General features: G+C 38.1%; 2 protein-coding genes across 2 annotated transcripts in view; one reads left to right on the forward strand and one right to left on the reverse strand.

Moving 5' to 3' along the window:
• SP8 (Sp8 transcription factor) overlaps positions 1-13,170 on the forward strand; it is a 203,312-nt gene that overhangs the window by 98,813 nt on the left and 91,329 nt on the right. The gene's annotated exons all lie outside the window — the stretch shown is intronic.
• The window catches only part of ABCB5 (ATP binding cassette subfamily B member 5), a 145,530-nt gene that overhangs the window by 68,856 nt on the left and 63,504 nt on the right, over positions 1-13,170 (reverse strand). Inside the window, exons 15-16 of the mRNA XM_002818171.3 lie at positions 7,128-7,289; positions 2,740-2,880 (exon numbers count right to left, since the gene is read on the reverse strand). Of these exons, the coding sequence (XP_002818217.3) occupies positions 2,740-2,880; positions 7,128-7,289 (303 nt within the window). The remainder of the gene's footprint in view (positions 1-2,739; positions 2,881-7,127; positions 7,290-13,170) is intronic.

The raw sequence follows: 13,170 nt of genomic DNA on the forward strand, positions 1-13,170 counted from the left end.
TCTAGTTCTAGATCCTTGAGGAATTGCCACACTGTCTTCCACAATGGTTGAACTAGTTTACAGTCCCACTAACAGTGTAAAAGTGTTCCTATTTCTCCACATCCTCTCCAGAACCTGTTGTTTCCTGACTTTTTAATGATCGCCATTCTAACTGGTGTGAGATGGTAGAGATGTCTTAACTTTCGCTACCCAACTCCCCATACTACAATCCCCTCTTAATGATTCATTATACTAAACTTTCTCTTTCATTGTGTGCTTTCTATCTCCTGACTGGACCCAGACTAATAGAACTGCCATTAACTCTGTTCTAAAATACTGCTCCATTTCTTTTTCATTTCATTATTGATCTTTGTTTATCTTATTTTATTTTGTTTTTTTGGTTTGTTTTTTGAGACAGAGTCTCACTCTGTTGCCTAGGCTGGAGTGCAGTGGCATGATCTTAGCTCACTGCAACCTCTGCCTCCCGGATTCAAGCAATTCTCCTGCCTCAGCCTTCTGAGTAGCACATTACAGGCATGTGCCATCACGCCCACCAAATTTTTTGTATTTTTAGTAGAGACAGGATTTCACCATGTTGGTCAGGCTGGTGTCGAACTCCTGGCCTCAAGTGATCTGCCCGCCTCAGCCTCCCAAAGTGCTGGGATTACAGGCGTGAGCCACTCACCTGGCCTATTTATTTTATTTTTATTTATTTCAGAGTTGGGTTTTTGCTCTGTCATTCAGGCTGGGGTATAGTGGCATGATCATAGCTCACTGCACCTTGAACTCCTAAGCTCAAGCGATCCTCCTACCTTAACCTCTCTTGTAGCTATTATTATAGACCTGTCACTGTCCCCAGCTCATTATTGATTATTACAGTCTCTTCACCTCCTTGTTTATTTTTTACTGGATTACCACAGTCTGAAAGAGTCCCTTAAAAATATGGCCATTGAGCCACTCCTTAGCTTATTTCGGTTCTTGGTTGTAGGACACTTTCTCTGTTTCCTGCTTCCCCAGGCTCACGGATTTCTATAAGCTTTTGCTCCAGGCATTGGCTAACCAGGTTTTTCAGCCTCCTTTTCAGAGCAGGTCTGTGACTAGTGTCCAGCTCACCACTTTGTGCTTTTGCTCTAGTTCTGGTGTGAAGAGATATTCCTCCTGTTTTAGAGCCTAGATACATTTTATTGTTTTTTCTCATTTTATATTTTATCATTTCCGTGTGTGGAGCACGTAGTTGTATCAGATTGTAAACCAATTATATAATTTTGTCCAGAAATCTGGAAATTCCTTTTTAATTTTCTGTTTTTTATCTTTCTTAGGTTTTGAAAATCCACTTCATAAATATGGTGAATTTTTAGACTTCGAGGCAGATTTCCATAGTGTTTTCAGCAATTGCTGAGGCAGGTCCAGCAGCTGTCAATAGATGTTTTAACACAGTGTTTCCTCCACTCTTGCCTAGTGTCTCAGTACAAACTTTCTTGTACTATATTCTTAACATACATTTGTCATATGGTATACCATCTATGCCATTATTTTTCTTTGCATGCTTATTTATTTAAATGGACTTAAAAAATAAAATTAGCAGAAAAGGAAAAATGTCTAAGTGTAAATGGCTATAGAGGACCACATACCTAAAAGGAAAGAGTTGTAGCTAAAATTAAAAGCAATAGATTAGCAATGCCAGAGAAGGGCAAGAGGGGTTTTGGGTCAGATAATCCAGGGGCTTCAGGCAGATAATTGACAGATGAGACCAAGGAAAGTGGGCATGAAGATGGGCTAAGAGGTGATTCAATCTCAAGTCTCTGTCAGTCCCAAGGAGAAGAAGGAAACTCTAGTTTGGGAGGAAACAATGGGCCAAGGATAGGTGTGGGATGGTATGGATACTGGAGGTTAGGGGACTGAAGCTGAGATACAGAGGCAAGGGTGAGGGATTTCAAGGCATGTGAGGTTACAGAGCACCAGGGGCTAGCAAAGATCAACTGGGTTTGGGAAGAGGGCTGGAGCTCAGTGAATGGGGAGGCTGGGAGAAGCATGGGTTAAGGTGAGATTAAGATAGAAGGGTGTTTTGTAAAAGGGTGCTGCAGAGAATGTTCAGGATGTGGGGTGGAGGCTCAAAGCAGGTGTTGGGCATGTTAAGAAAAGGAAAGTGGAATTGAGACAGAGAAGTGAGACTTCAGGTGCAGATGGGAACTGCTGGGAGGTATGAGGGGTATCAGCGGAAGGAGAGTCAAAGCAGGTGCTGTGGGGCTCACGCAGAGCCTGGGGGCTTGGGGGTAGGAGTGCGCACAGTAAGCATGGGAACAAATACTCCCATCCAAGTGAGCAAGGCTTCTCAGGTTGTGCCCTGGGACTGCAAGCCTGGGTCGTGTATGTGCTGGGCCTATCTGCATTCCGGGAGTGGCATGCATTTATGCCTCTGATCTGACTCAAATTAATCTTGAGCATCACCATTGGTATCTGTATCACATTTGCCAAGGCACTGTTTTAACCTATGGTTTGCTTCATAGGAAAAACATCATGTAACAGTCTCATGAGATTTTTTTTTTCCCCAATAAAGAAGGACCTCTGATATAAATGCAGCCTTATTAGACAGCCTTACCTAGAGTGTCACACTGATGCTAGAGCGAAGTTTGGGAAAGACATGTTTTGTGAGCTTAGTGCTACAGTAATATTTTACTATAAATAAATTTTAAATTTTGTAAGGATTAAATCAAAATTAGAAAACATGCAGGAAAAACTGGTTGATTGCTGAGCCATTACCTCTTTAGATTGGGTGGATTCTTCAGCCTTGTCAGTGAAGTCTGACTTGATGCTATTCACAGAGCGCAGAGGAAGTGAGTTGGTCTTTCTTTCAGTAGAATATATCATTGACTCCATCTGTTCATCAGCTTTTTTAATATCCTTACAGGAAGAATATACAGGTTATCATTATAAGAATGCCTTAAAAATTCAATGAAAACTTATTAAGCATCTCTTTAAAGCTGTTATCGCCTTTTCTATTGAAAGTGGCATATTCTAATGTAGTTCTTGCTGAACAGCTCTCAGGCTTGATAGAGAGCTAAGTCTATCTCATACTAAAATGTTAGTGACTGACAATAGCTCATTGTCCTTTCTTTTCCAAAGACCTGTATAATCACCTGCAGAAAACAATGCCTTAATCCAAGCAATTATATCTCTAACAAGGAGAGATCTTAGTAAGAAGAGCTTGTTGAGACAGAAGATACTGTTTCTGATGCCATCCTCCTAGCCATTTCTGGGGCTTATAAACTTGTAGTATTTAGTTGGGTGCTTATATGTGAGTCTGGGCCTGAGAGAGACCTTGGGAGACAATCATGCTTTCCAGGCCTGCCCCTGCTACCCATTCTGAACTGTGAACAAAACACAAAACTAACAGGGCCTACTCCTCAACAATAAGAAATTCCGAAGCGATCAAATTAACATTAAAGGCCAGGTGCAGTCATCACCCCTGTAATCCCAGCACTTTGGGAAACCGAGACGTGTGGATCACTTCAGGCCAGGAGTTTCAGACCAGCCTGCCCAACATGGTAACACCCTGTCTCTACTAAAAATACAGAAAAATTAGTTGGGTGTGGTGGTGCACGCCTGTGACCCCAGCTACTCAGGAGGCTGAGGCTGAGGCTTGAATTTGGGAGGTGGAGGCTGCAGTGAGCCGAGACTGCACCACTACACTCCAGCCTGGGTGACAGAGCAAGACTCTGCCTCAAAATAAAAATCTTTAACCTTAAAGAAACTGTTTATTGGTACATTACAGGACAGAACAAAGTTCAAAACCAAATCGCTCTAGGTCTAGTTTTTCTTTTTCTTGCTACTCATGAGACCACTTCAGGGAAATAAAGGAGCTACAGATTCTCTGTTCATTTGAATGTGGTATGAGTAAATCTGTGACTTTCCCAGGAAGAGGCGGGAGGAGAAGGACAAGAGAAATGAGAAGCCCAGCTAAGCTGCTAGCAGGTCCAGCCAGCGTGGGGAAGAGATGGAAAATGTAGGTCGATTTAGATGCACAAGGAGATGTGCACATGGAAGACTTTCCAGGGACACCATGATTCTTTGATAAGCTTAACAACTGTAATCAGTCATTTAAAGAGACAATGAACTTTAACCAGCCCCAGACTATCCAAACATCTTTAATCAGTCATTCCTTTTTGCTATCATTTTCTCTTTTTTCCTGTAAATGTCTTTGCCATGAAAGAAATATTTTATATGGCTTTGAAATTTTTTATTTTCTGTTTTTATTATTTATTTACTTGTTTAGAGAGTAGAGCTCACTGTGTTGCCCAAGCTAGTGTTAAACTCCTCGGCTCAAGCAGTCCTCCTGCCTCAGCCTTCCAAGTAGCTGGGATTACAGGAACCAGCCGTCATGTCCTGCCTTGTTTGGCTTTTCTCCCCTGCCCCCAGGAGTTTCTCACTTTGTGGCAGGTTTAAAATAAAACTTTGACCTCTCTTCATAATAAATTTTCTGAGAAGGTGCTTTAATAAGTCAAAGAAAATTTCTTTTCCTGAGAAGGTCGCTGGACAAAATAATGATGACAATAAGTTTTGATATGTGTATATCTCTACTTGTTTATATTTCATTTTCACATAGAAACTCACTAAAGCAATATACATGTATATAATCATGGACAGTCTATGTAAATAATTGTAATATTAATCTCCATAGTTTGAACTTTTCTAAATTTTGATCAAATAATGTTAATGTCAATAACATAATAAAATTTATTACACTAACAATAATTCTAAGTACTTCATATGATTTTGCCTGTTTAATACTCACAATAATTTATTAATAGGTTATTACTATTACCCTCTTCTTAAAGGTTAGGAAATTGATGCACTGAGAATTTAAATAACTTGCTCAAGGACCTAAAACTATTAAGTGGTAGAGTCAACTTGTAGTGACCACAGAGTTCATCATCTTAACCGCTTTGCTATGCTGCTTCTCAGGATTATTTTAGCAGCATTAACTGTGATATTTGTGATAATCATGAATTATCAAAATTGACACATTTTGATACCACAGTCAATACTGGCAAATAAGAATGTGCGGATCTTCAAAAGTGAGTTACTTGTTTGTGTAGATGTTATGTATGTTACATTTACTGTACAATGCTTAGAATATTATACTTAGTATTAATTTAAAATGGTGTTGTTATATCTGATTGGACATCATTTTAGGTAATCAGAGAATACTAATCCATTTTAAATAACATGTTTAAAATTTTTACACATTCATCCCACAAACACACCACTTTTGCTTTTTATACATTATGAAAGCATTTAACTTAAGACCTATAATGGATTTTTAGTTTAATTACAATAAAAAATGAAGATGTACTACTCCAAAGAAAGATCTGACTATCACAGTTATTTCCTTTTATTGCAACTCATATTAGTTTCAAAATATTAAACCTCATAAATTATTAGGTCTACTGTGGACTAAAAATTCGGTTATCAAATAGCACCTCACTTTTATTTTTGAGACACAAAATATGAACTAATATGAAAAAATCAGAATCAGACAGTTTTTCAATTAATGAAAAACTATACTTTCAAACCTATTTTACTGTTACTGCTTCTTAGGGTATGTTCAGAAATATTTCATTTTAGCACAATGGAGAAAGTTAGGGTTTGAAATTTGAAGTTATAAACTTGATGAGGAGATGGAAGCTCATAACTTTCTAAATTTCCTAATTTATAAAATAATAATATTGACATCAAAGATATTATCAAAAAGTTGAAGAAGACCAAAAAGGGTTGAAATCAGTTACCTGTAGAAGAGCCCTTCGAAAAAAGGATGCCTTCCAGGTCAAGAGAAGAAAGCTGGGCTAGAACAAAGAAGAGAGCTAGAGCCTAATTCCCATGACTCATATTAATGTGCCCTAATAAGAAAGTTATGTGAAATCCAGTAGGGTGGATCCATGACACACGCAAGTATGGATCCTAAAGAAGGGGAATTTGCCGTGTGCCTCCAGCATCATCATGCCCCCGCTTGATTGCCCAGTATGAGCTTTCTGGTCCATCTGTGGTGATGTGGTAGCATGCACACAGTAAGGTTTTACGTGTGCATCTCTTCATTCAGCAAATGTTTATTGAGTGCCCACTGTGTGCCAGGCATTGTCTTAGGTGCTTCCTACACACATTAAGTCTCAACCCTTCTGCCTGGCTTCTAAGAACTTCCAAGATCTGATGCTCATTATCCAACTCTTTTCCATTATACCCTCAACACTCACAAGTACTTAAGGAAAGCTACCTCCTTTTTGTTTCAGTCACAAACAAAGTTCCTTCTTACCTCTATGTTGTTGTTCTGCCTACCTGAATTTGTCCTTCATGTTCACCCCCAACTCCCACCTTTTAACCTTAAAGACCTCTTCTGTGAAACGTTTTGTGGGTAATATAGCTCTGTCTCTCCCCATCAATCTTGCTTTTTCTTTTTACAACTAATAATATCTATATGCACAATTTTGCAATTTGCCTCTGTAGCTAAGTTTTAAGTCTTTAAGTAAGGACTGTGTGTTATATTTCTTTGTGTTCTAACCAAAGATCACAGTATCTGCCACATACAAGTTTTTGTTTGTTTGTTTGTTTGTTTTATTGAAATGGAGTGTCGCTCTGTCCGCAGGCTGGGGTGCAGTGGCGCAATCTGGGCTCACTGCAACCTCCAACTCCCTAGTTCAAGCAATTCGCTTCCCTCAGCCTCCTGAGCTGCTGGGATTGCAGGCACACACCACCACACCCAGCTATTTTTTGTATTTTTTTGAGAGACAAGGTTTCACCATGTTGGCCAGGATGGTCTCGATCTCCTGACCTTGTGATCCACCCGCCTCGACCTCCCAAATTGCTGGGATTGCAGGTGTGAGCCACCCTGTCTGGCCACATACAAGTTGTGAAGCCTATTTGGAGTGTGCCTGGTAGATATTAGGTACCAGGTACCCATTAGTTCTTTAACTTTCATCATATTATTGAGCACAACACTGAGGATTTGAGACACTCAATTTCTTTACTGAGGAACTATAAACCTTGGTTGCTTTTTGAAATTTAAGATTATAATTTGCAACTTTTGTTTTCTAGTGTGGTATGATCTCTGAAACGTTAAACCCTGCTGACATAGCATTATGTCACGTAAGCATTACCTGTGACATCACGAGTGAATAATATAGACCTCGTTTTGCCATTAGTTCAGCATGTGCTCCTTTTTCAGCCACCATTCCATCCTTTATGGTCACAATCAAATCTGCATTTCGAATAGTAGAAAGTCGGTGTGCTACCACGATTGTAGTCCGACCTTTGCTCGCCTATAGAATAAAATGCATAGAAAATAAATAGATATTAGTAGAAATAACAACCTATGCACTGTTTAAGAAATCTTTGTTGACCTGGCACGGTGACTTATGCCTGTAGTTCCAGCACTTTGGGAGGCTGAGGAGGGTGGATCACCTGAGGTCACGAGTTAGAGATCAGCCTGGCCAACATGGTAAAACTCCGTTTCTACTAAAAATACAAGAATTAGCCAGGCTTGGTTGCGGGCATCTGTAATCCTAGCTACTCGGAAGGGTGAGGCAGGTGAGAATCGCTGGAACTTAGGAAGCGGAGGTTGCAGTGAGCCGAGGTCATGCCATTTCACTCCAGCCTGGGCAACAGGAAACTCCATCTCAAGAAAGAAGGAAGAGAGAAAGAGAGAAAGAGAGAAAGAGAGAAAGAAAGAAAGAAAGAAAGAAAGAAAGAAAGAAAGAAAGGAGGGAGGGAGGGAGGGAGGGAGGGAGGGAGGGAGGAAGGAAGGAAGGGAGGGAAAGAAGAAATCTTTGTTGCAGTATTGTTTTAAATATTAAAATATCTTATCCTTGGATAGAGAAATTTGGAAACTTTAATAGAATAAGAAGGCCAATAGAAATTAGAATAAAAAGAAAGTCAGAAAGTTAATTGTTTTCATCTTTAAAATGGGGATATTACTTAACTAGTTGGGTACAAATTCAAAGTAATATATATTTTTAACTTTTTTATAAGTATCATTAATATATGGAAAAATGCACATAAGGGTACATACAGATCAGCGCATTTCAAACGGAATTTGCCCATATCATAGATCATAGTATCCAGGTCAAGAATCCCATCATTACCAGCACCCACAAGTCCATCTCATGCCGTTTTCAAGTCAGTTGTTTTTTTTTTGAGACAGAGTCTGGCTCTGTCACCCAGGCTGGAGTGCAGTGGTGCAATCTCGGCTCACTGCAAGCTCTGCCTCCCAGGTTCACAGCATTCTCCTGCCTCAGCCTCCTGAGTAGCTGGGACTACAGGTGCCCGCCACCACACCCAGCTATTTTTTTTATTTTAGTTTATTTTTATTTTTAGTAGAGACGGGGTTTCACCATGTTAGCCAGGATGGTCTCGATCTCCTGACCTCGTGATGCACCCGCCTCGGCCTCCCAAAGTGCTGGGATTACAGGCGTGAGCCACTGCGCTCGGCCTCAAGTCACTCTTAACACTCATCTATACCAAGGGTCACCACTATCCCAATTTCTAACAGCATAACTTGTTTTGATTTTCTGGTAATTTATATAAATGAGATTATGTATTGTATACTCTTCTGTATCTGGATCTTTTCACTCAACATTACGTTTTTGAGATTCATCCATTTGGTTGTATAGAGTTGTGGATAATTTATTCTTATTGCCACACAGTATTCTATTGTGTGACTATACCACAACTTATTTATCCATTCTATTCCTGATTGACATTTGGATAGTTTTTAAGTTTTTTTTTCCCCCCTACTATGTATAGGTTGCTGTAAATGTTTATTTGATGAACATATGTACACAGTTCTAGTGTTATACCTAGGAGAGGAATTGCTGAGTCATAAAGTGTGTATACGCTCTGCTTCATTAGATTCTGCCAAATAGTTTTTCAAAGTGGTTGCCCTATTTTATAAACCCCCCAATAGTGCAAGAGGGCCATGGTTGCTCTATATTCTGACTAAGACTTGGTTCTTTCTGTCTGATGGGTGAGAACTATCATATTTTTATTTGCATTTTCTCAATGACTAATAAAGTTGAACAACTTTTCAAATGATTAGTGACAATTTGGATATTCTCTCTTGTGAATTGTCCACATTTTTTCTCATTTTTCTATTCGAACTGTATTCTTCTTTTCAATTTTCATGAGTTGTTTATATACTGTAGATGTGAGAACTTTGTTTAATACCATGTATTACAATGAAAGTTTCTCTTTATGTGATTGTCTTTTCACTCTCTTTCTCTCTTTCTCTTTTTTTTTTTTTTTGAGATGGAGTTTAGCTGTTGTTGCCCAGGCGGGAGTGCAATGGCATGATCTCAGCTCACTGCAACAGCTGCCTCCCAGGTTCAAGCAATTCTCTCCTGCCTCTGCCTCCAGAGTAGCTGGGATTACAGGCACCCGCCACCATGCCTAGCTAATTTTTTGTATTTTTAGCAGAGACGGGGTTTCACCATGTTGGCCAGGCTGATCTTGAACTCCTGATCTCAGGTGATCCACCCACCTCAGCATCCCAAAGTGCTGGGATTACAGGCATGAAGCACTGTGCCTGGCTTTCTTTTTCAGTCTCTTAATGGTGTCTTTTCATGAACAGAATTTCAAAGTTTTAATGAAGTCCAATTTATCAATTTTTTTCTTTTACAATTTATGCTTTTTGTGTACTTTTAAGAAATCTTTACTCCAAGGCCACACAGATGTTTTTCTATGTTTTACCTTATAATCTTTGTCATTTGCCTTTCATATTTGGATGTGATATATAGCACCTGGGAATAGTTTTTGTATGTGATGCCAAGTAGGAGTCAATGCACATTTTCCCCATAGAGTTAACCAAGTGTCCCAGCAGCATATTTTGAAGACCATAATTTCCCTACTATACTGCAGAACTGCCTTTACCATAAATCAGGTGACAATTATTTTGTGTCTGTTTTTGTATTCTATTTGCTATTCTGCTGTTCAGCTTGTCTGTCACTGCACCAATGCTATGCTGTCTTAAATACTATAGACTTAAAACAGGTATTGAAAACTATTAGTTTACCTCTTCCAGCGTATTCTTCCTCTGAAAGATTTTGTGGATTATTCTTGAGGTCAATGCGTTTTTTTTTTTTTTTTTTTTGTAAATGCCTAGCACAATAACTGACACTTCTGGCACTACAAATTTGCCAGGGAATCAACAATCGACAGCTAGTATTATTACTATTCATACTATTACTGTGTTACTGCTATTTACTTTTCTTATTCTTATCTATTATAGAGCAGGAAAATGGAACTCAGAAAGTTAAGAAACTTGTTCAGGGCCTCAGCCAGTCACTGGAAGGACTGGTACTAAAACCCAGTGTGGTTTTCCCTCTTCTCTCCACAAGGTCTCTTCATTGCAATAGATAAACTTGATGAAGCAGGTAATAATTTCTTTCAAACTTTTTTCCAAATCTATAAGAGAAGGGAACCTCCCAAAGCATTGGCTATTAAGATTAAGTGATAATGTGGAAAAGATGTATCATATAATGCTACCTGTAAAAATGCAGGAAAAATATGTATCCTATTATAACTATGTTTCAAAAAAATTTCCCATAAAAAAGACACCTATGTAGAAATATATCAATATACTAATAGTACCTGTTCTTACTTATTGGACCTATGGATTGTAGTTTTCTCATCTCAATTTTCCCAATTTTATTTAATGTGCATGTATTGCACTTTTGTTTAAAAGTAAGAAAGCTTTAGAAGGGCATGACTCTTGGCTTAATGCTCTGCTGCTGTCATTCTGGAGTTCTTAATAGTTTTTGAATAAGAGGCTCCACATTTTCATTTTGTGCTGGACCCCACAAACTACGTAGCTGGTCTTGACTATTGACAGAGGTATAAAGGATTCAATGTGAGTATACTTCAGCTGGTTTTTCCCACATATAGATATTAAGGGAGTAATTTAAAGAGTGGGACTAGGTAGAAAGAGGCGCAAAGGGTACTTTTATAAATTAAATTAAATTAATTAATTAATTATTGAGACAGAGTCTCGCTCTGTCACACAGGCTGGAGTGTAGTGGTGTGATCTCAGCTCACTGCAACCTCCGCCTCCCGGGTTCAAGCGATTCTCCTGCCTCAGCCTCCCGAGTAGCTGGGATTACAGGTGTGCACCATCATACCCAGCTAATTTTTGTATTGTTAGTAGAGACAGGGTTTTGCCATGTTGGCCAAGCTGTTCTTGAACTCCTGACCTCAGGTGATCCACCTGCCTTGGCCTGCCAAAGTGCTGGGATTACTGGCAAAGGGCAGTATTTTTTGATGGTTAAACATCTATCCAAGTCAGGACAGATGTCAGGACTTTGATAACTGATTTTTAGTCTGATATTAAAAATCAGACTATAATTATTATTCAGCTTCTAAATCTGTATCCTTAATCCCCATTTCCTGTCACAAAAAGTAGGTAGAAAGGACAGTTTTGCTCCCTTATAGCAGCCCTACCTGTGCTTCAGAGCTCTTTTCTGAAAGTATATACTGAGATAATATGACTGGGATCAAATTTCCCTTTATATTTTTAATTTAAAAGCAAATTATCACACTGTATGAATAGCTGAGCAAGTTTTATGAACAACAGACTAAGAAGACTAATGATACAGGAATGATGTCCACACTATCTCAATAAAAACTCGTAATACAGTTAATCTGACAAATATCATGATGGACATAACTAATAATAATGAACACATTACATGGTAATTACAAAATGGCAAGCAGTATATATAGATTATAGTATATGACTTTTATAATGACAAATCTAGTATTCAATAATTTCATCATTTGTGTTTTCTGGAGGTGCAAATCCTGGATTTGGATCTTGTTTCTGCCAATTTCTGGCTTGGAGGACTTAGATAAGATTTTTAACCCCCTAAGTCTTATATTCTTCATTTGATAATAGGGAAAATTATACTACCTCTATTTTAGAGTTATTGTGCAGATTAATATTTTGTGGTAAGAACACTTCACATGAGATCTATCTTCTTAAAATTTTAAGTGTACAATACAATACAATATTGCCAACTATAGGCACTATGTTGTAGTGATAATCTCTAGAACTTATTCATCTTACATAAATGAAATTTTATTCCCACTGAACAGCAATTCCCTGTTTCTCTCTCTCTCCAGTCCCCAGCAGCCACCATCCTATTGTCTGTATCTACAAGTCTGACTGTTTTAGACACCTCATTTAAGAGGAATCATGCAGTATTTGTCCTTCTGTGACTGTCTTATTTCACTTAGCATAATGTCATTCAGATTCATCCATGTTGTTCCATACGGACCTCCTCCTTTTTTAAAGGTTATTAATATTTCCTTGTGTAGGTAGCATATTTTTCTTTATCTCTTAATCTGTCAATAAATATTTAAGTTGTTTCCATATCTTGGCTATTATAAATAAAGATGCAATGAGCATGGGAGTGTATATACCTCTTTGAGATACTGACTTCAGTTCTTTTGAATATTTACTAACATATCCAAATTATTGGAATTAATGTGCGTATACATATGCATATGTGTGTGTGTGTGTGTGTGTGTATAGTAGAATTGCTGGGTCATATGGTAATTCTATTTTTAATTATTTCTGGAACCTCCATACTGTTTTCCATAGAGACTGCAACTTTTTACTTTCCCATCAGTAGTATACAAGGGTTCCAATTTTTCCACATCCTCACCAACACTTATTTATTTATTTATTTTTAAACAATAGTCATCCTAATAGGTGTGAGGAGATATCTCATTGTGGTATTGACTTACATTTGCCTGATAACTAGTGATGTCAAGAATCTTTTCATATACTTGTTGGCCATTTGTATGTCTTTTTTGGAGAAATGCCTTTTCAACTTCTTTGCCTATTTTTAAATCAGGTTATTTATTCTTTATTTTTGTTTTTACTATTGAGTTATAGGAGTTCCATATATATTTTAGATATTAATCTCTTACCAGATATATGGTTTCCAATTTTTTTTCCTTTTTGTAGGCTACCTTTTCATTCTGTTGATTATTTCCTTTGTGGTGCAGAGGCTTTTTGTTTGATGTAGTCCTACCTATCTAATTTTGCTTTTGTTGTTTGTGTTTTTGGTGTCATATCCAAGAAATAATTGTGAAACTTAATGTTATGAAGCTTTCCCCCTATGTTTACTTCTAAGAGTTTTACAG

This window comes from Pongo abelii, chromosome 6, assembly GCF_028885655.2.
Source record: "Pongo abelii isolate AG06213 chromosome 6, NHGRI_mPonAbe1-v2.0_pri, whole genome shotgun sequence".
NCBI lineage: Eukaryota > Metazoa > Chordata > Mammalia > Primates > Hominidae > Pongo > Pongo abelii.